This window comes from Lithobates pipiens, unplaced genomic scaffold, assembly GCF_037356315.1.
Source record: "Lithobates pipiens isolate NorthernLeopardFrog02 unplaced genomic scaffold, aLitPip1_a1.2 Scaffold_1, whole genome shotgun sequence".
In the NCBI taxonomy this organism is placed as follows: domain Eukaryota; kingdom Metazoa; phylum Chordata; class Amphibia; order Anura; family Ranidae; genus Lithobates; species Lithobates pipiens.
In genome coordinates, this window is record NW_027507685.1 from 168,120,572 (window position 1) to 168,143,753 (window position 23,182).

At 42.5% G+C, this 23,182-nt stretch overlaps 1 protein-coding gene across 2 annotated transcripts in view; it reads left to right on the forward strand.

Annotated features, from left to right (window-relative positions):
- ARPC5L (actin related protein 2/3 complex subunit 5 like) overlaps positions 1-23,182 on the forward strand; it is a 177,424-nt gene that overhangs the window by 118,190 nt on the left and 36,052 nt on the right. For both annotated transcript variants that reach the window (XR_013273929.1, XM_077478847.1), the window contains exons 2-3: positions 15,952-16,024; positions 16,440-16,616. Coding sequence is in view for 1 of the 2 variants with exons in the window: in XM_077478847.1 (XP_077334973.1) it covers positions 15,952-16,024; positions 16,440-16,616 (250 nt within the window). In the remaining variant the exon portion in view is untranslated. The remainder of the gene's footprint in view (positions 1-15,951; positions 16,025-16,439; positions 16,617-23,182) is intronic.

The window sequence follows — 23,182 nt, forward strand, 5'->3', positions numbered from 1 at the left end:
TTACAGTGGATTTGCACAGAGCAGGCCAGATCCTCTTCTCGGGTCCCTCTTCTGTGATCCCGTCCCCTCCCTCCTGTTCAGTGCCCCCACAGCAAGCTTGCTATGGGGGCACCCGAGCCGAGTCACAGCTCCCTGTACCTATTCTGACACAGGCCCTGCCCCATCCCCTCTCTCCCCTGATTGGCTCCGGCTGCTGTCAAAGTCAGCTAGCCAATGGCACTGCTGCTGTGTGTCAGCCAATAAGGAAAGAGAATCTCGGATGGCTGAGACATTTTTGGACATTGCTGGACAGAGAGGGACTTCAGGTAATTGTTAGGGGAGCTGAGGGGGGCTGCTGCACACAGAAGGCTTTTTATCTTAATGCATAGAATGCATTAAGATAAAAACTTTTGCCATTACAACTCCTTTAATATAAGGACACTTGCCTGTCCAGGGAACCCACAATGTGCTCACCAGAGCCGATTCTTCAACCAACTTTGGTTGTAGACGCCAATATCTGTAGTAAGGGAAACAGAAAGTGAAGCCTTTTTCAGCTACCTACTGCACATTGTCCCGCAGTCTTCTGTGAAGACTGTGGGGGAAGGAGGGCGGGTCGCACTTCTAGCTCACTTTGCCGCAGTGATCTGAGCAAGAAGTGGGAGCAGGTAGGTACCCGCTCCCACTTCTGGCTCAGATCACCTTCACAAAACCTGATGGTATTTTAGAGCTCTTCTCCCTCACAATTTTCTTTTTTTAAAGCTTTTCCGAAATTAATGTCAATAGAATGAGCGCCTTTTTGTAAATTGTTCAGCTTGTTGTTCAAATGTTTTTGATCTAAAGGAGCAATTACTGTGCTACTACAAATATTGGATGTACTGGACACCCATTTTTAACTGTCAAGTTGATAGCTATATGAATGCAACAATGGTTTATAGCAGTTTTTTTTTTTTTTTGCTTCTTTAATTACTTGAGCTCTGAAAGATTTTATCCCCTTCATGACCAGGCCATTTTTTGTTATTTGTCACTGCACTACTACTGGAGGTGTCCCTCATGCTACAATGGACTGAAATTCCCTTTGCTACTCTTTCAGCAGTTTATATTTCAGGGTGCAAAAATGGCAGGGTGATTACCTTAGGTGGCCGGAGCCTGGATCAAGGGGAATGGTTCTTCCACCATGAGGTTTTTTAATCAAATTTTGCTCTCTTGTGGATGTCAGATGTGGATCCGATGGCATCTCACCTTAACTGGACAGTGAACAGGTTTTCTAGCTAGTACTAAAGATCATTGGGTGGACGCACTCATGGCTCCATGTGACAGTTTTCCCTAATTTAACATCTTTCCCTGCTAAAGCTTCTATCTTGACTGCTTATTGCTTACTGCAAAGGTGTTCTAATTATCCTAATAACTCTGTATCAGCCGCCGTGGTCCTGGGGCAGGGTAGTGTAGTTGTAGCCCTCCCCACGCAAGGGCCCATCTTTCATCTTGCTGTACAGTTGCTAATTTATCTGCCTGTCTGTTAAATGGTAGGTGCTGAATCATTGAGTCCTGTCACATACATCATCGCTGCAATGCCAAAGGCAGGGGTTGACAAATTTGCTTGGAATCTAGGAGCCAGCTAAAAAAGTTAGGAGCCAGGTCCGTGACGGCGATCTGGACCTGTCCCTGGCCTGACATGGAGACGAGTGAGGGGAAGATAGCCCCCAGCCCCCCACCTGTCTCCAACTCATTGCCCATAGCTCTTAGGGACATTTTATTTTTTTCAAATGACAATTTTTTTTTTTTAATTGCATTTTAGTGTAAATATGAGATGTGAGGTCTCTCTGACCCCAGATCTCATATATAAGAGGACCTGTCATGCTTTTTTCTATTACAAGGGATTTTTACATTCCTTGTAATAGGAATAAAAGTGACACACTTTTTTTTTTTTTTTTTTTTTAAAGAACATTGAAAAAAATAAAAATAAAAGTTAAAATAAGGAAAAAATAAATAATTTTAAACGCGCCCTGTCCCGCCAAGCTTGCGTGCAGAAGCGAACGCATATATGAAAGCGGTGTTCAAACCAGACATGTGAGATATCGCTGCGATCGGTAGAGTGAGAGCAATAATTCTAGCCCCCGACCTCCTCTATAACTTAAAAAGTGCAACCTGTAGAATTTTTTAAACGTCGCCTATGGAGATTTTTAAGGGTAAAAGTTTGTCGCCATTCCATGAGCGGGCGCAATTTTGAAGTATGTCATGTTGGGTATCGATTTACTCGATCTAACATTATCTTTCACAATATAAAAAAAAATTGGGCTAACTTTACTGTTGTCTTATTTTTTTGTTATTAAATACATTTTCCCCAAAAAAGTGCGCTTGTAAGTCCGCTGTCCAAATACAGTGTGACAGACAGTATTGCAACGACCACCATTTTATTCTTTAGGGTGTTAGAATAAAATATATATATATATAATGTTTAGGGGGTTCTGAGTAAAGGGAAGGAGATGGAGCTTCCCCTGCCTGCCAGCCTATTAGCATTGCTGGTTGTAATTCCAACGGCCACCACAAGAGGGCGCCAGATTCCAGAAGGAACCATAGGATCGTAGAAGGCCTCAGAGCCCGGGGGGTCCGCGGTGACAGGATACCCCCAGCTGTGATGCCCCAGGTGCCAGGCCACTATTTCTAATCGCAAATGCGACCTGGCGCCCGGGTTTTGTCGAGCCCTGGCCAAAGGTATGCCACCTGTAAAATATTTACCATACAAGGAAGTCCTGATTGCATGGTGTGAGTCTTTGGAGGATCACTCATACTTTTTTTCTGTGAAAATAAATAAATTTGGTCTGCTTTTGATGGGGCTTGGGCCAGCATTTTGCCTGCCTATTATTCAGGGCCAGGTTTCATTCTTTAATGTCCTATTTAAGAAACTTTTGAACATTCTCCTGCCTGTGCCATCATTCAAAGTGCCACACATGTTGATACCATGGCTTAGGTCACCAAGGGACCTTAACCGCTTCAATATTGGGCACTTTCACCCACTTCCTGCCCAGGCCAGTTTTCAACTTTCGGTGCTCTCCTACTTTGAATGGGACCTGCGCAGTCATGCAACACTGTACCTATATGACATTTTTTGTAATTTATTTTGAAGCAAATAAAGCTTTCCTTTGGTGGTATTTCATCACCACTGGGTTTTTTTTTTTCATTTTTTTGCTAAACAAGCAAAAAAAGTTATTATTATTTTTTTTATTTTTTTTTATGGTTTCTGTGATACAATTTTGCAAATAAATTTTTCTTCTTCACTGATGGGCACTGATGAGGCTGCACTGGTGGGCGCTGATGGGGCTGCACTGATGATCAGTGTGCTGACATGCTTGCTTGTTATCTGCACTCCTTTCCTCACACAGACATAGCACGCAAGGAAAGGACTGCCGATATCCGGCAAACCTGTTTACATGTGATCAGCTGTGATTGGACACAGCTGATCACATGATAAAGGGCCGCTGTGATTGGCCTTTTAGCCTGATCTGTGATGAGCTGTGTATGATGCACGTCACAGGGGGTTGGTTCTGGGAGGACATCTATGGACGCCCTCTCTGAACTAGAGTACCCCACTGTAGCTGTCTTTTGTCTATAGCGCGGTATTGAAGTGGTTAATCCTGGTGCTTTAAATTATGCAAAAGCATATTTTTGAGGACTTTAGGGACACCCCCTTACTGACTTTTTGTCAGAAAGTGGTCTTAGTGGTCATTAGCTTCCCAGTGAATGGCTGTGCAGTAGGGGTGTGTTAGGAAAAGTCTGATCATTGGAGGAAAGCACACTGAGTTCCCAGCATAGCTAGAGAATGGACCACGCTGTGCTATCCTGCTTAGTCTGGTCAGTTTTTAATAGGAAAGCTGAGGGACTAGCAGGAACACCAGGGATTTCACATAAAGAAAACAATACAAAGACAACAGGATACTTTCTCGTACAAGTTCATGGCACTTCATACACATATCAGGAATCTGAAGTCTTGGGGTAACAAACGCTTTAAGTGGGTATCATTTCTCTTTCGATTTGACAGATCATAGATCAGGGTTATGCTCTAGAGATCAGGAAAATTATTTTTCAGTTAAATTTTTACACTGTTCAAAAGTGGTGAGTGTTGCTTTCTATCAAGAGACAGCAATTTCTCGGGTCTGCAAAGTGATTACCTGTTAATACTCACGTTTTTTAGGATTGATGGCTTTGCATGTTCTGTTGAAAGTTGTAGGTGAAAGTCGTGTAACACCCTTGTCTTAAGCATAGTGTTTTCTTTAGTAAGAAAGATGTATGATGTAGTAGGTCTTGGCACTGCTCCTTAGGCTGGTAAAAATATGTTATATTGTTTATAAATGACAATTTTGTACGAGGGGAAAAACTTTCATATTAAATTAGGAGAAATCTCTTAAACAACAACCCCAGGGCTACAAGGGCTACATATACCCTTATCTTACTCCCAATAAAAAAAGGGTTGTATACTCTAAGGTAAAAAAATTGTTTTTATTTGTGTTGGAGCCTCAGCCTGCATTTGGCTATTGCCCAGATGGTCTTCTAGGACCTTTCCCTTATTTGGGTCTAAAAAAATGGCATCAAATACTTCTGTCTTTTTAAGGAAAAAACTTTAGAGATTACTCTGTTAGAACCTCTGGAGTCTTTTTATGTGAACCCGGAAAGCATTTTTTGTGTGTTTAAAATGTGCCTTTTAAGTGATTGATCCCGCTTATTATCTCCACAAAACAAGTGATCCTTAAACCTACCAAAATCTTAATTGATAAAACTAACAGCCATTGTAATATGCGAAATTGTGGTTAAAAAAATGTTTTGGGCAAAAAATTTGTGAGAAAGCAATTTAAGTCAACATCAATGTTCATTCCTTTTGGTTGGAGGGTATCCGTTAAAAAAAAATCCACTTTGTTTTATTTTTCAAAATTTTTATTCTCTTATTTTCTCCTCTCCAATGACCTTTAATTTTATCTATGGCATAAAATGTCATGCAAGTGGGGTCCCTATTATGCCAGTCTCTAAAATGTCTTGAGACACTGTGTTTTTTTAATCCATTCTTTATATTAGTTATATGTTCTCGAATTCTAACGTGTAATTGTCTGGTAGTCCTGCCTATATATTGCTTGTGGCATGGGCATTCCAATACATATGTTACATGTGTGCTATTACATGCGATTAATTCACTTATTATTGGCCTTTCTGGTGGATTTTTTTGGTCCTAATGTATTTTGGGGACATCATAAATTATTGGGGGTTTTGCTGCCAAAAACCTAGCTTCCTTCTTGGTCAAAATCCCCTTTTTCCTCCCCACGCTTTACATATAACTTCAGTTTTTTTCTCATATTCAGCTTTTGGATTTCGCCTCAATTTCTTGTAGGTGTTTGGTATGTTTAAAAGTTTCTTCATTTCCATTTCATAATCCTTTTTGTTCAATATTACTAGCCCTCCACTCCACCTTTATCTGCAGGGCGAATAATTATATCTTTCTTCTTTTCAATCTCTCTTATGGTGCTTCAGATTTTCTTTTTATTTGTTTTCTTCACTTTAAGTTTCCTAATATCGTCGTCTACCATTTTCTTGAATACAAGTAAACTTTCATTGTGTTGCATTTTAGGATTGAAAATGGGGTCGTTTCTCATGTTAGAATGTTTAAACTGAGATAGGTCATTTTCTTTCTGGATGGTGACTTTAGATGCAAAGAATTTCTTTGTTTATTTTTCTCACAAATTTTTGTAAATCTATATAGGCTTCAAATTTGTCTAAATCTTTATCAGGTGCGTATTTTAAACCTAGGTCCAACACCTTAAATTCCTCTTCATTAAAAATAGCCTCACTTAGATTAAAAATCCCCTTTCCTAATATTCTCGTCTTCTTTTTCTTCTTGATTCCTCCTCTCTTCCCTCTAGTTCTTCTCTTCTTGCCCACCTCTGGGGTCTGTAAGATTGATCTCTCCTTTCTTCACCTTGTGTATGATCCTCGTATCTATGACTTCTTGGGTGTCTGGTTTCTCTTGGATTCCACCCTTGATACCCCCCTTGGCCCCAATGATTCCCCTTTCTCAGGTTCCTCACTGGATACCGAAAAGGTCTCCATCCATCTTGAGGCCTGTAGGGACCATTTCTTCCTCTGAAGGCTGGTGTTCTTCCCCCTTTGGCCCTGGGAATTTTTTTTTTGTCTAGGGTGAGGTTCTCTATAGGGGGTTTCTTGATACTCATATCTCAAAAAGTTCTTTATTTTGTTGTTGCCCTTCCTCTATCGGAACTGGAAACAGGGTTTTTCTTCCTAAAGTTTACCTTTTTACAAAATAGTAACAAATGCACATCTTTTTGCAGGTAAAGAAATGTGCATTTATTCTTTTTTTTTTTACCCCTCTAGTTGTAAGGCATTGCACCCACATTCAGCAGATCATGGATGCAATGCCAAGATCCTGCAAACACTCAGTACAGCTGTTTGCCCGCACCTTGCATAGGCCTAAAGAATCAATGAACTACAAGAACGCTTCCCATTGCCCTCGCAGTCCATAAAGAACTGCAACTCTATGATGCGTCCTTTTGGGTGGAGGAGTCTTGCTGCCATTGTACACTGCAGCTTTCTGAATTTTCTTATCTGGGCCTTGGGGGACTTTAATCGCACAGGTTCTCTATCATTGCCCAGGACCCTTAAACGGGGAACTAGGGGCGGGAGAAATCAAATTCCCTCAGCGACCATGGATGACTCCTCTTCTGAGGTGTCAAATGCGGGAGAACCAGCTGGTTTCAATGTCCCCACATTTTATGCTCCATAACTGAGTGGTTTCGTTAAAGCCTCCTCAGACTGTGCATGGTTTTTCTTGTCCATTTATTGTAGGGAAAGCCTTTTTTGTATATGTGAAGATCCCCCAGATAAATGTTATTTTCCTCCTAAGAAAGTTTTTATACTTTATCCTATGGTGGAGGAAATTTACTATGTACGGTATACTAGCAATTAACACAGTATACCCTGAATAAGAGCTGTTATTGCCAGACAAATGTAATGTGCAATTATTCCTGTGCTACCATGTATAAGAAAGGAGGGAACTGCTGCAAACAGAGTGTGGGTCAGACCATACCCACCAGAGAGTGTAATGTGTTAAAGGGTGGTGATGCGCTGTTCTAAGAGAAATCGGAGAATCTGCTGCTAAATTGCTAAAGGTAGCAGGATAAGGGTAAATTCAACAAGATGGTATACTGTTCCCAGCAATATATAATGCTAAAGGTAGCAGTACAAGTACAATGGGGAAGTATGCTGCTAAAGGTAGCAGTACAAATGTACATCAAGTAGGTGCAGAGTGCAAAGGATTTTGCTAATACCTCAGTATAAGTAGTATAAAATAGGGATTAAAAGAAAACAAATATTTATTCCAGTGCAGAAGTGCTAAAAAAATAAATAAACAGCTAATAGCACCTTTACATTCCAATTTCAAGTATGCCGTGACATCCAAAATATCAAAGTGCAGAATGCATACAATAGTGCACAAACAGTAATATAGGTGCAAAATCTGAAGTAAAGTGCAAAGTAAACGATAGCCCTATATAATAAACAATGTACGGTCAGCAATGAGCAGTACACACAAAACACAAAAAGTGCACAATTAGCGGAAAAGTGCAAATTAAAAATTTCCCTGTGCTAAGTGCAGCCATCCTGTGCAAAATATAGCACAATAAAATGGTGATGGTAATGAGCTAGAACTGGTCCATGCAAGTCCGCAATTTGCAAGGAGAATGAAATTGCAATGGTGACAATAGTCTATTAAGTTAATTTCTTCTTCCAATGAATAAGCATTCAAATGTGCAGGTATTGAAATGTGCAGGTATTGAAATGTGCAGATATTCAAATGTGCAGGTATCAAACATAACGTGCTGCAGGAAAAGAGTGTCTCCTCTTCGTGTGGGTACACATTAATAGGTATTGGCCTCTTACCTTGCGGTAAAGAGGTAACTGCATATGAGAAAACACTGGCAGTATCTGCTTCTTTCAGCTTTAATTTGAGGGTATTTACATCCAAATTAGGTGAACGGTGTAGGAATTACAACAGTTTGTATATGTGCCTCCCACTTTTTAAAAGTCCCAAAATGAATGGGACAAATTAATAATCATCCATCAAACTTTCACTTTTTAATATTTGGTTGCAAATCCTTTGCAGTCAATTACAGCCTGAAGTCAGCAGCGCATAGACATCACCAGACGCTGGGTTTCGTCCCTGGTGATGCTCTGCCAGGCCTCTACTGCAACTGTCTTCAGTTCCTTCTTGTTCTTGGGGCATTTTCCCTTCAATTTTGTCAGCAAGGGAAATGCATGCTCGGATTCAGGTCAGGTGATTGACTTGGCCATTGCTTAACATTCCACTTCTTTCCCTTAAAAAACTCTATGGTTGCTTTCGCAGTATGCTTCAGGTCATTGTCCGTCTGCACTGTGAAGTGCCGTCCAATGAGTTCTGAAGCATTTTGCTGAATATGAGCAGATATTAAAAAAAAAAAAAAAAAAAAAAAGGAAAATACTGCGCTTTAAATCTAAAAAATATATAAAATACCTTAAATCTCAGGAGCTGCAGTTACTCGGATGCAATGCACATCAAAAATGTCAAATACGTAAAAAAGTGTATCAAACTACTCCCACCCAACTGTATTAAGTGACTAATGTTACTGCAACATACAGAACATCACCATGAAAATAAATGCTTTACCATATGATTCCTCAACAGACGATGTCACCTATGACGAAACGTGCGCCGGGTGGCTTAGATGTGCTGACGCAGTCACGTGATTTCTGAGCAAACGGGCGCTCGCTTGCCGGCTGGCAGATACGCTGGTATTTTACTTCTGTTTTTGTCTGCACACTTGAAAGCTTTTTCCGGGAGAAGCTCCAGTCATATTTGGTGGCGAATTTGTGATCCATCTGGCAGACTAAGATGGCATATGTTGTGAGCTCTTACATGCTTCCTTCTGGTAAGCGTGCACGTTTACTAGTGATCAGCACAGTGTGTTGGTGAATGAGGATTGCACGTTGTATCGATATCTACCTAAAGAGTCACTCTTCTCATTCAATATACCTTTGAGTGGACTATTTCACTTTTGGCTTTGGGCACTTTTTTGGTTACACTAGTGTTTCCATCACTGGGTTTCATTACTGTCATAATTTAGTATCATTTATTTAATCACTGTTATATTTTAGTATCATTTATCGATTTGATTAATTTTCACTTATTATTTAAATATTTATTAATTTAGTATCATTTATCTAATCACTGTCATATTTTAGTATCGTTTATTAATTTGATTATTATACATTCACTTATTGTTTAAATATTTATTTGATTTATATTCACTTATTATTCCAATATTTATTAATTTGATTATTTTATATTCACTCATTATTTAAATATGTATTAATTTGTATATTATTCTAATACTTTTTAAACTTTATAATTTTTACAAGAGTATTTGAGTTGTGTACGATATCTATTTATATAATTTTTATAATACTCGGATGCGATGCACATCAAAAATGTCAAATACGTAAAAAAGTGTATCAAACTACTCCCACCCAACTGTATTAAGTGACTAATGTTACTGCAACATACAGAACATCACCATGAAAATAAATGCCTTACCATATGATTCCTCAACATATGAAAAAACGATATAAATAGATATCGTACACAACTCATAAATACTCTTGTAAAAATTATAAAGTTTAAAAAGTATTAGAATAATATACAAATTAATACATATTTAAATAATGAGTGAATATAAAATAATCAAATTAATAAATATTGGAATAATAAGTGAATATAAATCAAATAAATATTTAAACAATAAGTGAATGTATAATAATCAAATTAATAAACGATACTAAAATATGACAGTGATTAGATAAATTATACTAAATGAATAAATATTTAAATAATAAGTGAAAATTAATCAAATCGATAAATGATACTAAAATATAACAGTGATTAAATAAATGATACTAAATTATGACAGTAATGAAACACAGTAATGGAAACACTAGTGTAACCAAAAAAGTGCCCAAAGCCAAAAGTGAAATAGTCCACTCAAAGGTATATTGAATGAGAAGAGTGACTCTTTTTAGGTAGATATCGATACAATGTGCAATCCTCATTCACCAACACACTGTGCTGATCACTAGTAAAAGTGCACGCTTACCAGAAGGAAGCATGTAAGAGCTCACAACATATGCCATCTTAGTCTGCCAGATGGATCACAAATTCGCCACCAAATATGACTGGAGCTTCTCCCGGAAAAAGCTTTCAAGTGTGCAGACAAAAACAGAAGTAAAATAACAGCGTATCTGCCAGCCGGCAAGCGAGTACCCGTTTGCTCAGAAATCACGTGACTGCGTCAGCACATCTAAGCCACCCGGCGCACGTTTCGTCATAGGTGACATCGTCTGTTGAGGAATCATATGGTAAAGCATTTATTTTCATGGTGATGTTCTATATGTTGCAGTAACATTAGTCACTTAATACAGTTGGGTGGGAGTAGTTTGATAGCGCAGCTACACTTTTTTATGAGCAGATAATATTGCCCAGAATTCACCCTGCTGCTTTTGTCAGCAGTCACATCATCAAATACAAGAGAACCAGTTCCATTGGCAGCCATACATACCCACGCCATGACACTACCACCACCATGCTTCACTGATGAGGTGGTATGCTTTGGATCATGAGCAGTCCCTTTCCTTCTCCATACTCTTCTCTCCCCATCACTCTGGTACAAGTTGATATTGGTCTCATCTGTCCATAGCATGTTGTTCCAGAAGTATGAAGGCTTTTTTAGATGTTGTTTGGCAAACTCTAATCTGGCCTTCCTGTTTTTGAGGCTCATCAATGGTTTACATCTTGAGGTGAACCCTCTATATTGACTCTGGTGAAGTCTTCTCTTGATTGTTGACTATGACACACATACAACTACCTCCTGGAGAGTGTTCTTGATCTGACCAACCGTTGTGAAAGGTGTTTTCTTCACCAGGGAAAGAATTCTTCAGTCATCCACCACAATTGTTTTCCGTGGTCTTCAGAGTCTTTTGGTGTTGCTGAGCTCACCAGTGCATTCTTTCTTTTTACGAATGTTCCAAACGGTTGATTTGGCCACACCTAATGTTTTTGATATCTCTCTGATGGGTTTGTTTCATTTTTTAAGCCTAATGATGGCTTGCTTCACTGATAGCGGCAGCTCTTTGGATCTCATATTGAAAATTGACAGCAACAGATTCCAAATGCAAATAGCACACTTGAAATGAACTCTGGACCTTTTTATCTGCTTCTTGTAACTGGGATAATGAGGGAATAACACACACCTGGCCATGGAACAGCTGAGCAGCCAATTGTTCCATTACTTTTTGTCCCTTAAAAAGTGTGAGGCACATATACAAATTGTTGTAATTCCTACACTGTTCACCTGATTTGGATGTAAATACCCTTAAATTAAAGCTGAAAGTCTGCAGTTAAAGCACATCTTGTTGGTTTAATTTCAAATCCATTGTGGTGGTGTATGGAGCCAAAAAGAGTAGAATTAGGTCTGTCCCAATATTTATGGACCTGACTGTATTTGTAAAAAAAAAAGTTGAAAACCATTTATTATTTTCCTTCCACTTCACAATTATGTGCCACTTTGTGTTGGTCTATCACATAAAAGCCCCCCAAAAATGTATGTTTTTGGTTGTAACATGACAAAATGTGGAAAATTTCAAGGGGTATGAATACTTTTTCAGGGCACTGTATACCATCTTCTGATGCCAAGGGTGTTCTTACTTTTTCTACAGTGCAACATTACATTTCTTGATATTTTTGTTGAATAAATTGAGGATTTATTTACACAAGAAGGTGGTGCACAAAAAGTGTGTTCCATTTGTGTTTTCCGCAACGCACATAAATATGCTGCCCTTGTGAGACAAACCCGTGGGTGCCAATTAATTGTTAATCGCACCCCAAAGACTCACAAATGCAACAAGTTAGCAGCCACTAAACCAAATAGTACCACAGTTTAGTTTTGCGATTTGCAAAACTAGTGCTGGCACTGCATTTTGTATGTTTACTGAATTTTGCAGCAAATGGACCTTTAAAACCAGGACGCAAGGGACTGTATGGGAACGCACATATTTCAGTGTAAACAACCCTGAAAATTTTCCTTGTCTTTTTATTCAGTAAGTCACATTTATCTGTAAACACTGTATACGTGAAGATCTAATGGTTTCCTGTTCAAATATGTTGATAAACCGTTCACTTTTATGGTTTCATGGGGTGCACTTTTTTTTTCTTCTGACTTAGTATATCAGTAATCTTTTCTTAAGCTTAGTTTGTAAATTTGGAAAACAAAATATTTAATGTATTTCAAAGAAAAGAACCAAGTCTGCTATAAATAAATTATATTTACTCCCATAAGGCTGGGTTCACACTGGTACGGCACGAGAGTCGTACCACTCCGGATCCAACTTTGACCTGCGACTTGAAGTCTGACATGCGTCCGACTTTAATGAACAGGGATCCGACTTTGATCTCTGACAATACCAGGCACTGTGTCTGGTATGAATCTTTAGGGGGAACTCCATGCCAAATAAAGAAAAGAAAAAAAAAGGCATGGGTCCCCCCCTCCAGGAGCATATCAGGCCATTCAGTCTGGTATGAATTCCCCCCCCCCCCAAAATCAATACCAGACCCTTATCCGAGCACACAGCCCGGCAGGTCAGGAAAGGGAGTGGGGACCAGCGAGCGCCCCCCCCCCCTCCTGAACAGTACCAGGCCGCATGCCCTCAACATGCGTAGGGACCATTGGGACGGGGGGGGGGCGCTGTTGAGGACAAAGGCTTCTTCCCGACAACCCTGGCCGTTGTTTGTCGGGGTCTGTGGGCAGGGGGTTTATCGGAATCTGGAAGCCCCCTTTAACAAGGGGGCCCCCAGATCCTGCCCCCCCCCTAAGGCCAGTGGTTAATACAGGTCATCAATTCCGACATGTTTCGCAAAACATTGGCTTCCTCAGGGAATGTTATATGCCTGTATCAAAATTCTAGGTTCTAAGTAAAATAGCAAAAGAGAAATATGAGATCTACATATAAAGTAAAATGGGTATAAACATTATTAACAAAGAATGCATGACATGGTTATAAGGTCTCCCACGACTGGCGGGTCCAGTCAACAGCCACACCTACCTAACCCCTGGCCGCCGATGGGATCGAAGCAGAAGAGATGGACCACACAAATGTTAAAAAGCAGAAGAGATGGACCCCATTAATGTTAAAACAAGGAAGAATATAGGGAGAGACATTATCCCGAATTAAGGGGCTAAAAAAGCCTCATTTACTCAATGATGAGGACAAGGGCCTCTTTCTGACAACCCTGGCCATTGGTTGCCGGGGTCTGCAGGTAGGGAGCTGATCGGAATTCGGAAGCCCCATTTAACAAGGGGGGGCCCCCAGATCCTGGCCCCTCACCTCATGTGAATGCCCACAGACCCTGCCAACCAAAGACCAGGGTTGTCGGGAAGAGGCCCTTGTCCTCATCAAAATGGAGACAAGGTGCTTTGGGGTGGGGGGCCCCAAAGCACCCACCCCCAATGTTGAGGGCATGTGGCCTGGTACGGTTCAGGAGAGGGCTTGTCCCCACCCCCTTTCCTGACCTGCCAGGCTGTGTGCTCAGATAGGGGTCTGGAATGGATTTGGGGGGGGGGCCTGAAAATCCATATCAGACCGAAGAGCCTGGTATGCTCCCCTAAGGGAACCCATGCCGGTTTGTTTTTACATTGTGCATGGATCCAGGTTGGACTTCAAGTTGCAGAGCAAAGTCAGATCCAAAGTGATACGACTGTCGAGTTGAACCGGTGTAAACCCAGCCTGATACTACACAACAGTTATGACTGTCATCCTACTTTGCTCTGCAACATCGGTTCTACATCCATCCGACTTGAATGACCAGGATACTACTTTGATCTGACTTTTTGATAGTCTGATTTGTCCTTTGACCAATCAAAACAATCCAAGTGTAAGGCCGGGTTCACACTGGTGCGACATGACACGTGTCCTACTTTGGATCCGACTTTGCCCTACGACTTGAAGTCAGAGTCGCGTCCGACTCTAATGAACGGGGATCTGACTTGGATCCCTGCCAATGCCAGGCACTGTGTTTGGTATGAATCTTGAGGGGGCTTATCGGAATCCAGAAGCCCCCTTTAATAAGGGGGCCCCCAAATCCCGGCCCCCCGCCCTATGTGAATGAGTATGGGGTACATCCCCTTACCCATTCACCTGGGGGGGAGTGTCATTAAAAAAAACACACACTAGACCGGTTTTTAAAGTAATTTATTAGGCAGCTCCGGGGATTCTTCCGACTTCTCTGCTCTCTGCGGCCTCTTCTCCCGCTCCCCGGTGTCTTCTGCCGGGCTCCTCCGATATCTTCTGCTCTTTTGCCTGCTCTTTTGTTGGCGTTGGCCCGGTCTTCTCTGTCGTCTTCTTCCCTCCGGTCTTCTTCCGATGTTGACACAACGCTTTCTCCCGATGTAATGTCGTGTGCGCGGTGTGCAATGACTTATATAGGCATGGTCACCAGTGATGTCATCCGGTGAACCCGCCCTTATATCACTGCCCGGGGCATGATGGGGTGGTGACATAAGGGGTGGGGTCACCGGGTGACATCACCCAATGACCATGCCCCATGCCTATATAAGTCGTTGCCCACCACGCACATGGCATTACAGCGGGAGAGAGTGTTGCGTCAACATCGGAAGAAGAGAAGAGGGAAGAAGACGACGGAGAAGATCAGGCCAATGCTAGCAAAAGAGCCAAAGACACCGGAGAGTGGCAGAATAGGCCAGAGAGAGCGGAGAACTTGGAAGAGACCCCTGGAGCTGCCTAATAAAGAACTTTAAAAAACGGTCTAGTGTGTTATTTAGTGTGCTTTTTATTGACACTTTTTTCCCCCAGGTGAATGGGTAGGGGTACGATGTATCCCATACTCATTCACATAGGGCTGGGGGCCCCCTTATTAAAGGGGGCTCCCGGATTCCTATAAGCCCCCCACCCACAGACCCCGACAGCCAATGCCTAGCGTTGTCGGGAAGAGGCTTTTGTCCTCATCAACATAGGGACAAGGTGCTTTGGGGTGAGGGCATGTGGCCTGGTATGGTTCAGGAGGGGGGCTCTCGCTTGTCCCCACCCCCTTTCCTGACTGGCCGGGCTACGTGCTTGGATAAGGGTCTGGTATGGATTTTGGGGGATCCATTCCATGCCATTTTTTCGGCTTAGGGAGTTACCCTTAACATCTATATCAGACCAAAAGGCCTGGTATGCTCTTGGAGGGTGAACCCATGCTGGTTTTTTATTTAAAATTTAGCGTGGAGTTCCCCCTAAAGTTCATCAGAGCACAAATCGCATGCCAAAGTCGGATCAGGCAAGATGGGGATCCAACTTTGATCCAACTTCAATGATATTCAATGGGCTGAAGTAGGATCAAAGTCGGACCAAAGTAATGAAGGGAGCATTTTCAAAGTCGGAACGACTTGTGGGTCGGACCAGTTAAGACAGCTCCCATAGGGAAACATTTATTTTCACACATTATGCGACATGAGCTCCCAATGTTGGAGTGTTTGTCGCACCAGTGTGAACCCAGCCTCAAGTCGCAGGGCAAGGTCAGATCCAAAGTAGGATCAGTGTCGTGTCGCACCAGCGTCAATCCGGCCTAACACCTTTCTCTCAGTGCCATACAACTTCTATTCATTACTGCCTATTCAATCTGTCTCCAAATAAGATTTAAAAGAAATGTCCATCAGACTTTTTAGTTTTTGTTGGCTTTGTTTTATGGCATACTGGTTTCAAATTCATTTAAAAAAGCACTTTCTTCATCCTGAAGTATTGTTAACTTATTGTCAAAAAGCTTACTTAGACATCCAAATATGACTAATAGAAACTGGCACTACTCCTTGTGTTCTCCTTAACCACTTCATGTACAGGGGACCTGGTTCGAGCTTTCCATGCTGCATTTCGGAATTCTCCAGTCAACTCCAAAAACCAGTTAGTGAAAGTAAGAACCAACTGTCCTATTTTATTGAACTAGGTGATTAAATCTGGAAGGATTATTCAATCTCCCTAATTACTTATTTTAAGGCAAGATTGTAAAATCATAACATTTTTTATGCCATGTGTTATTACCGTACCAGTCTTTTTTATTTTTACTATACAGGCTTTTGAACTACAAATAGATTTTGCCTGTTCAAACTTTCAGGCATCTGTATAGATGGCTATTTTCAGATGGCTTTTAATTGCTTGTATAGATGCAGCACTCTAAGCATTTACAGTTCACTCCTAGTATCAAGTAGATTTAAGTGCAATCATAATAGAACGATCAAGGAGGTCTCAGTGGGGTTAGACTTTAAAAACATGAGAAAATACTGATTTGGCATTATTTGCTTCTGACTTCATGCTCTTACTCCACTCAGGAACGAACCCAGGCAGTTGTACTGAAAGTCCTGACATCATTTAAAAGTAATGAGATTGAGCAAGCAGTAAAAACACTGGATCGAAATGGAATTGACCTGCTTATGAAATACATCTACAAAGGGTTTGAAAAGCCTACAGAGAACAGCAGTGCTATATTGCTACTATGGCATGAAAAGGTATGTAAGTATGAAGACAGACTAGAAAACCTGAAAAGCTAGGTAACAACACCTATACTTCTATAACATCACATTGGACACTTGCATAACTAAGTGTATCATTTCTCAACCCAAGAATACAAATGTAATATGTTGCAGCTTACCAGTCCTTGGATGTGGTGGCTGCATGGTGACAATGATTACTTGCTGTACTGTCCCTATGGAGGGGCAAATTTGTAACCCGGGGATAGGAAGCATGTTAGGTCTACATGACATGCATGGTGACAATGATTACTTGCTGTACTGTCACTATGGAGGGGCAAATTTGTAACTCAGGGATAGGAAGCATGTTAGGTCTACATGACACTCACCCCCCCCCCCCCCCAAAAAAAAAATATTATATATATATATATATATATATATATGCTGCTACCTTCAGGTAACTGGACAGTGGGGAAAAAAACTGCTGGGACATCCCCATATAACCCCTTTCAATTCTAGCTAGCCTCCATTTTTTGCTGGTCTCTAGCAATGCATCTCTTTTCTCTACTATGGGAAGTTTACCTTCTTATTTTGAGATTATTACTCTGTTGATGTTCCAAGCTGATTTATCTACCTGGCACCATATCCACAGTGGCTTTTTGTGCAGCTTGTTGACCAGGTGACTCTTCAGCAGAGCTTTAGGGGACCATACCTAGACCCAGGGTCAACCTGTAGTGTTGCTGCCATTCAATGGGTCCTGCTGTTGCTGCTCACTTTTACATGTAGTGCAATGCATGGAGTAACTGCATGGTGCTTTACAGGTGTAGGATTTTGGTCTGCTGGCAGTAGAGCCCTTGTCCTTGTAGATCCCTGCAGGGTATGCCTGCTGTGGAGGGGAAAGCTAGGAAGGGATTAATCCCCTCTTTTCTGATTTGGTTGGTAAGGGCAGAAGCCTTCTAAACATTTACTTCTCAGGGTGCTCATATCCTAATAATCCCTTGGGGTTGTTGGGGTAGCTGCCAACCAGTTATTAACTTTTGTGGCATAGACCAGGTTAACAAATCACAATAACTAGATTTTTGCTGCTTACAGATGGCTGTCATTGAGGTATTCCCCTCCCTCTATTATTGCTGCTGAATTTTGTGTACCCCCCCCCCCCCCCCGGGGGACAATATTAACTAGCGTGGCAGGTCATAAACAAAGGGCAAAAGGGTCTCACAGGCTTGCTAGCTCATGGTCTGCTTTTAGTTGAGTTGAAGGTAGTAGCTCCTTTGGTCAGGACCCTAGTAGTCTTTCTTCTGACTCTGCCTTCCTCTTATCATTTGACTCTTGTGAGCCTGGGGCAGGGTCAAGAAGGGGTTAATTGTGGAGGGCAGATACAGTACTTCCCCTTCAGCCTTGCCTAATAATCAGATGAAAAATAGAGCTTGGTTGATGTTGGTCTGTCTATAGAGAGTAGACCTGCATGCAGCCTGGAGAACTGTCTGAGATTTACCTACTGTGTGTGTTGAAGCTATGCACACTTGGGCTTATATATTAGGATTGTGTATTGCACTGATGAGAAGCTGCAACTGTCTAGTTGCAGACTCTAAAATGGATGTAAACCCGATTCATGAAATTTTGAGCTGGGCAGTGTTTTTTGTTATCTCTCTTCAAAGCAATATGTCCCGTAGCTGTCTCCTGCTCCGTTCTTGAGTTATCAGGCTGATAACTCCTGAAACATTCTCAGTCATATATGATAAAAGCAGCCAGAGTTTGTGTTGAGGACATTGCTATAAATAGATCAGCAAACCGCTATAAAGGACATTGCTATAAACTATTCAACAAACCGCTCTCTACCTATGAGGAGAGGGGGTGTCTGCCTTTCCTCCAAACAGCTGTCTTGGCTGTATGCCCAGGCTTCACTGCAGTGTTGAACAGGAAGAGAAAACCTCCTACCACGCTCTGAACTTTCTAAACAGTATATAAAGCTGAAGACAGCAGATATACATGTAAAATTATACAGCACGCTCGCGAGGGCAGAGCCCCAAATTTAAAGGGACATACAGGTTCGCCCATTTGCCTGCCCGTGCCATTCTGCCGACGTACATCGGCGTGCACCGGTTGGGAAGTGGTTAAAGACACAGCACATAAGAGTGTAGCTCCATTGATAAAACACAGGAAGCACTATCACAGAGATCTCCAAAATGAGGATCCTCCAACAATAATAGGACAGTGCCTTTATGGATGGATGCTCAGAAAGGTTATCGCTCTAATAATTACGGTTTAGACTAGTTCTACTCTACACCAAATTGATTGGGTAATAGGATTAATAATAGACTTCATCCATCCGCCTTCTTTTAAGTTGCCCACTACTTAATGGGTCCTTCAGAAAGTATTCTTTAGTTGTGCAGCCTGGGACACATTGCTTTTTTCCATGCCTTTTTTTTCCTGATCTTTTTTCTTTTATGGTTTGTATTCTGTTTTGTATAGCAATATCACAAACTGGCCTGTTTATAGAAAAATTTTCTATTTTTTTACTCCGATAACAATACAAATATTGAAACAGAAAATGAGGATCCTCCTCAGATCACCTCAGTTGCGTTTCCTCCAACAGGATAGAAATTCTACCTTATGCATGTTAGTTGAAGCCTAATTTGCTCTTGTGAGTCTTATAGAGTTTACTTCTATGTGCTTTGCCTTCCTTAAGGTGTATTTTGGTCCCCCTGACCCCCTGAGAAGCCCTCTCCCTCCTTTGTGTTCAGAGAGACGGCACTGAGGGAATCTATACCCTCTTGAGAGAATCTATGGTGTGGTGGCTGTAGTCCTCCTCTTATGTTACTTTACTAAAGCATCTCTTTCAGGAGGGATGAGTCTTCACGTTAGGTGTTCTGGATGCATTACTCTTGGCCTTTGGAACACAAAGGCAATTGGCAGGGCCATTCTGGTGTTTTGGGTTCTGGAAAAATACAGCAGAGTTTTAAGAGCTGTAATCCAATGTAGACATGTGCCACATATGGCTTGTTTGAGTCTGGAAATTTAGCGGTGGCAGCAGGAGCCCCAAGGGCCAGTGACTCTCAGGCAAGTGAAAACCTATGGAACTTCCTTCACCTAAGTTTGTTTGAGCTGCTTGTTTTAATCCTTCTTGCTGTTGTACTACAGCTCTATGGTTTTCCATAGTGCACAATTTGTGATAGCTGATGGCTGGTTCCTTTTGTGGCCGAAAATGTAGGCTTGCTTAGTGTTGTTTCTTGTCTGACCACGACTGATACTTGTTATGTGTTTGCAGATCAGACGCAGGTAAATAATAAACCATCTCCTCCTGGTAAATTGTGATGTGCAGCAGTGCATCATGTAACGTTACAATGTAAAAATCTTGAAGAAAGCTTTTTGAGTTTTGAAATATTAGCTTAATATAAAAGAAAATCTTGTGCTAAATATAAAAAAAGAGACTGCTGCGCTTTTACTACTCGAATATGAGGAGGTGAAAAATTGGTGCTCAAAATATAAAAGATATGCACGGTCTTGTGTAAACCAACAGAAAATGAATAGTGTGATTATACCAACATGATAACATAAATAATAAAACAAAAGTCCACAAATTAAGTGTCCACGTGTATTCATTTAAATCAATGTTCAAATCTTGCTCCAAGAAATCGTATGCACCACTTCCAGTGGCAAGGTGATATTCAATTATGTGTTCCAAATATAAAATTAAATTTGCTGCTTACCAGACCCCATGATCTCCAAGTTATAGGAGATCATGATACGCATGAGGTGAACAGATGCATGGACTCCTCCAGTGTGTAATCCGACTTCCGCGATGGATCAAACAGCCAGCTGATCAGCTTCCCAGCTTCCCAGCTCAGCACACTCCAATCTGGACTCACTCTGTGCTCTCCACTCAGTATATATATAGGGTTTAAAAACAGAGGGAAGGGGGGCATGGCCTGGCAGATGAAGGAGTAGGAAGTGTTTCCTCTGAGCTCCTGCTCGGCTGCATTAAACAACACAATCTAGTGGCATCCTTGGCACACACTGAGCCTAATGAACAGGAGAGGCTCCAGCACAGCTCCCTGTCCCACCTGAGCACAGAAAACTGGAGACATCAGCAAATTTCTGCAGAAACATTGGCCACCGCATAGAAGATATAGAACACACTGTAGAGAGCTCAGTTGCAAAACTCACAGAGCATGAGGAGATCCTCCACGAGCACACTGTACAAATACAGCAATTGTTCTATGGTCTCGATGACCAAGAGAACAGGAGCAGACGTAATAATACATGGACCCGTGGTCTCCCAGAAACGTTTGAAACCAAAGGACTTACCACTTACACACTGCAGTGTCAACAGTATTTAATCAAATTATGGCTGAACCTAAAGACAACCCAATCAAAATCTATTGCGTTCACAGATCATTAGGTCCCCACAATCCAAACCCGGCATACCCGAGGGATGTAATTTGCAGGATCCACTTCTTTAAGGTTAAAGCTGATTTCATGCAAGCAGCACGCATGCAGGACACTATTTTGTTCAATGACACTCCAGTCATGCTGCTCACAGATTTATCCAAACAAACCTTGCTGATGAGAAAGGCACTTAAACCGGTCACAGTTGCTCTGCAAATAAAAAAGATCAAATACCGATGGGGATTCCCCTTCCAGCTCACGGCCTCCCACAAAGGCAAGACAGCAACCTTTCGCACACTAGGGGACCTGGCTAATTTCCTGTGGACCTTCGGTCTCCCCCAAATCCACTTTCCTGACTGGCCCCTACATGCAGCGACACCTGGCCTGCCAAACTCAACTGGATGGAGTACCTTCACAAAACAAGCGCTCCCGTTCCACCTCCAAATCCACAGCTGACTGAACTTCATACTTACCTCACCGGCTGGTGGGACTGCCTCCTTTCTCCTGACCCCAGGTGCCCTTTATGTTTGTGTTGGCAACCCACATATGGTTGCCTGACCTCAGTTAGACAGGGTCCCCTAGGATGTGGCGAGTGTGCTGCCGAGACAACCATTATGTCTGATGCAGCACTGCACTGGACCCAGATAACAACTGTTCATGTTTTAAACTGTTATGTTCAAACTTACCTCATTATGACTTGTTAACTGCTCTCATACGAGTGGACGAGAGGGACCCTTCTGATAGGGGCCCTCCACCCTATCCCGCCCGAGACACCCCGTTGGGGGCGCCAGGGGGTCTCCATAGAAATAAACGTTGACATATACGTTTTGTTTACATTACCCTTTGGCCGGAGCGGGGACCACAGGGTCTTTATCGATTCTGTTCTCAATGTTAGATTTAGTTAGTGCCTTCTCCAGAGGCCTTGGTTGTTTCCCCCCCCCCCCCACGGTCCCTGGAGGGCACTGTTGCCCCTCCTCTGAGAGAACAACCCTCAGACTACAGCCAATCTGGATAACTCTACAATGTTTACTCATTTCCCTGTCTGATCAGAAAGATAGCCCCAATTATGGGTCTACATCATCAGCGCTGGGAACATCTTTCTTTTCCGCTCTTTGCATACTCTCTCTCCTCTCCGCCTTCCCCCCTATTCCTTACCCCCCTCACCCGATACACTACAGTAGGTGCCGCCGATATTGTGTTCCTCACGCTGGCTGAATAGGAAAATGTCACGTTTTCATATAGCAGCGAGCGCAAGAGATAAGCGACAATGCCGCCTTCCTAATGAGACCTGCATGCCTTCAGGGGCATACCAGGCCCTTAGATCTGGTAAGGGTTTTAAGGGGAAACCCCTACCCCCAAAAAAACGGCGTGGGGTCCCCATAAATCCATACCAGACCCCTGTCCGTGCACGAAGCCCGGCTGGCCAGGAAAGGAAGTGGGGATGAGCGAGCACCCCCCCTCCTGAGCCGTACCAGGCCACGTGCCTTCAACATGGGGGGTGGGTGCTTTGGGGAAGGGGGGCGCCCTGCGGCCCCCCCACCCCAAAGCACCTTGTCCCCATGTTGATGAGGACAAGGGCCTCTTCCCAACAACCCTGGCCGTTGGTTGTTGGGGTCTGCGGGCGAGCGGCTTATCAGAATCCGGGAGCCCCTTTTAATAAGGGGGCCCCCAGATCCCAGCCCCCCACCGTATGTGAATAAGTATGGGGTAAATAGTACCCCTTCCCATTCACCTGGGGAAAAATGTGTTAAAAAAAAACACACAACACAGGTTTTCAAAGTAATTTATTAGCTAGCTCCAGGGGTCTTTTTCTGACTTTGAGGGTCTTCTCGCCGGGCTACTCCACTATCTTCCAGCTCTTTTACTAGCTCGGCTTTCTCCTTCGTTGTCGTCACTGCCACCGACCGGTGGTCTTCTTCCGACTCCTTGACGCTCTTCGGTTCTTCTCCATGCTCTCTGTCCTGCTCTCCGGCGTCTTCTCCTGCTCTCCGGCGTCTTCTCCTGCTCTCCGGCGTCTTCTTCCACTCTCCGGCGTCTTCTTCTGGGCTCGTCCGCTATCTTCTTCCAGCTCTTTAACTAGCGGAGGAGCCCGGTCTCCTCCGTCCTTCTTCCCTCTTCTCTCTTCTTCCGATGTTCACACGATGCTCTCTCCCACTGTAATGCTGTGTGAGCGCTGCATGATCACTTATATTAGCATGGGGCGTGGTCAATGGGTG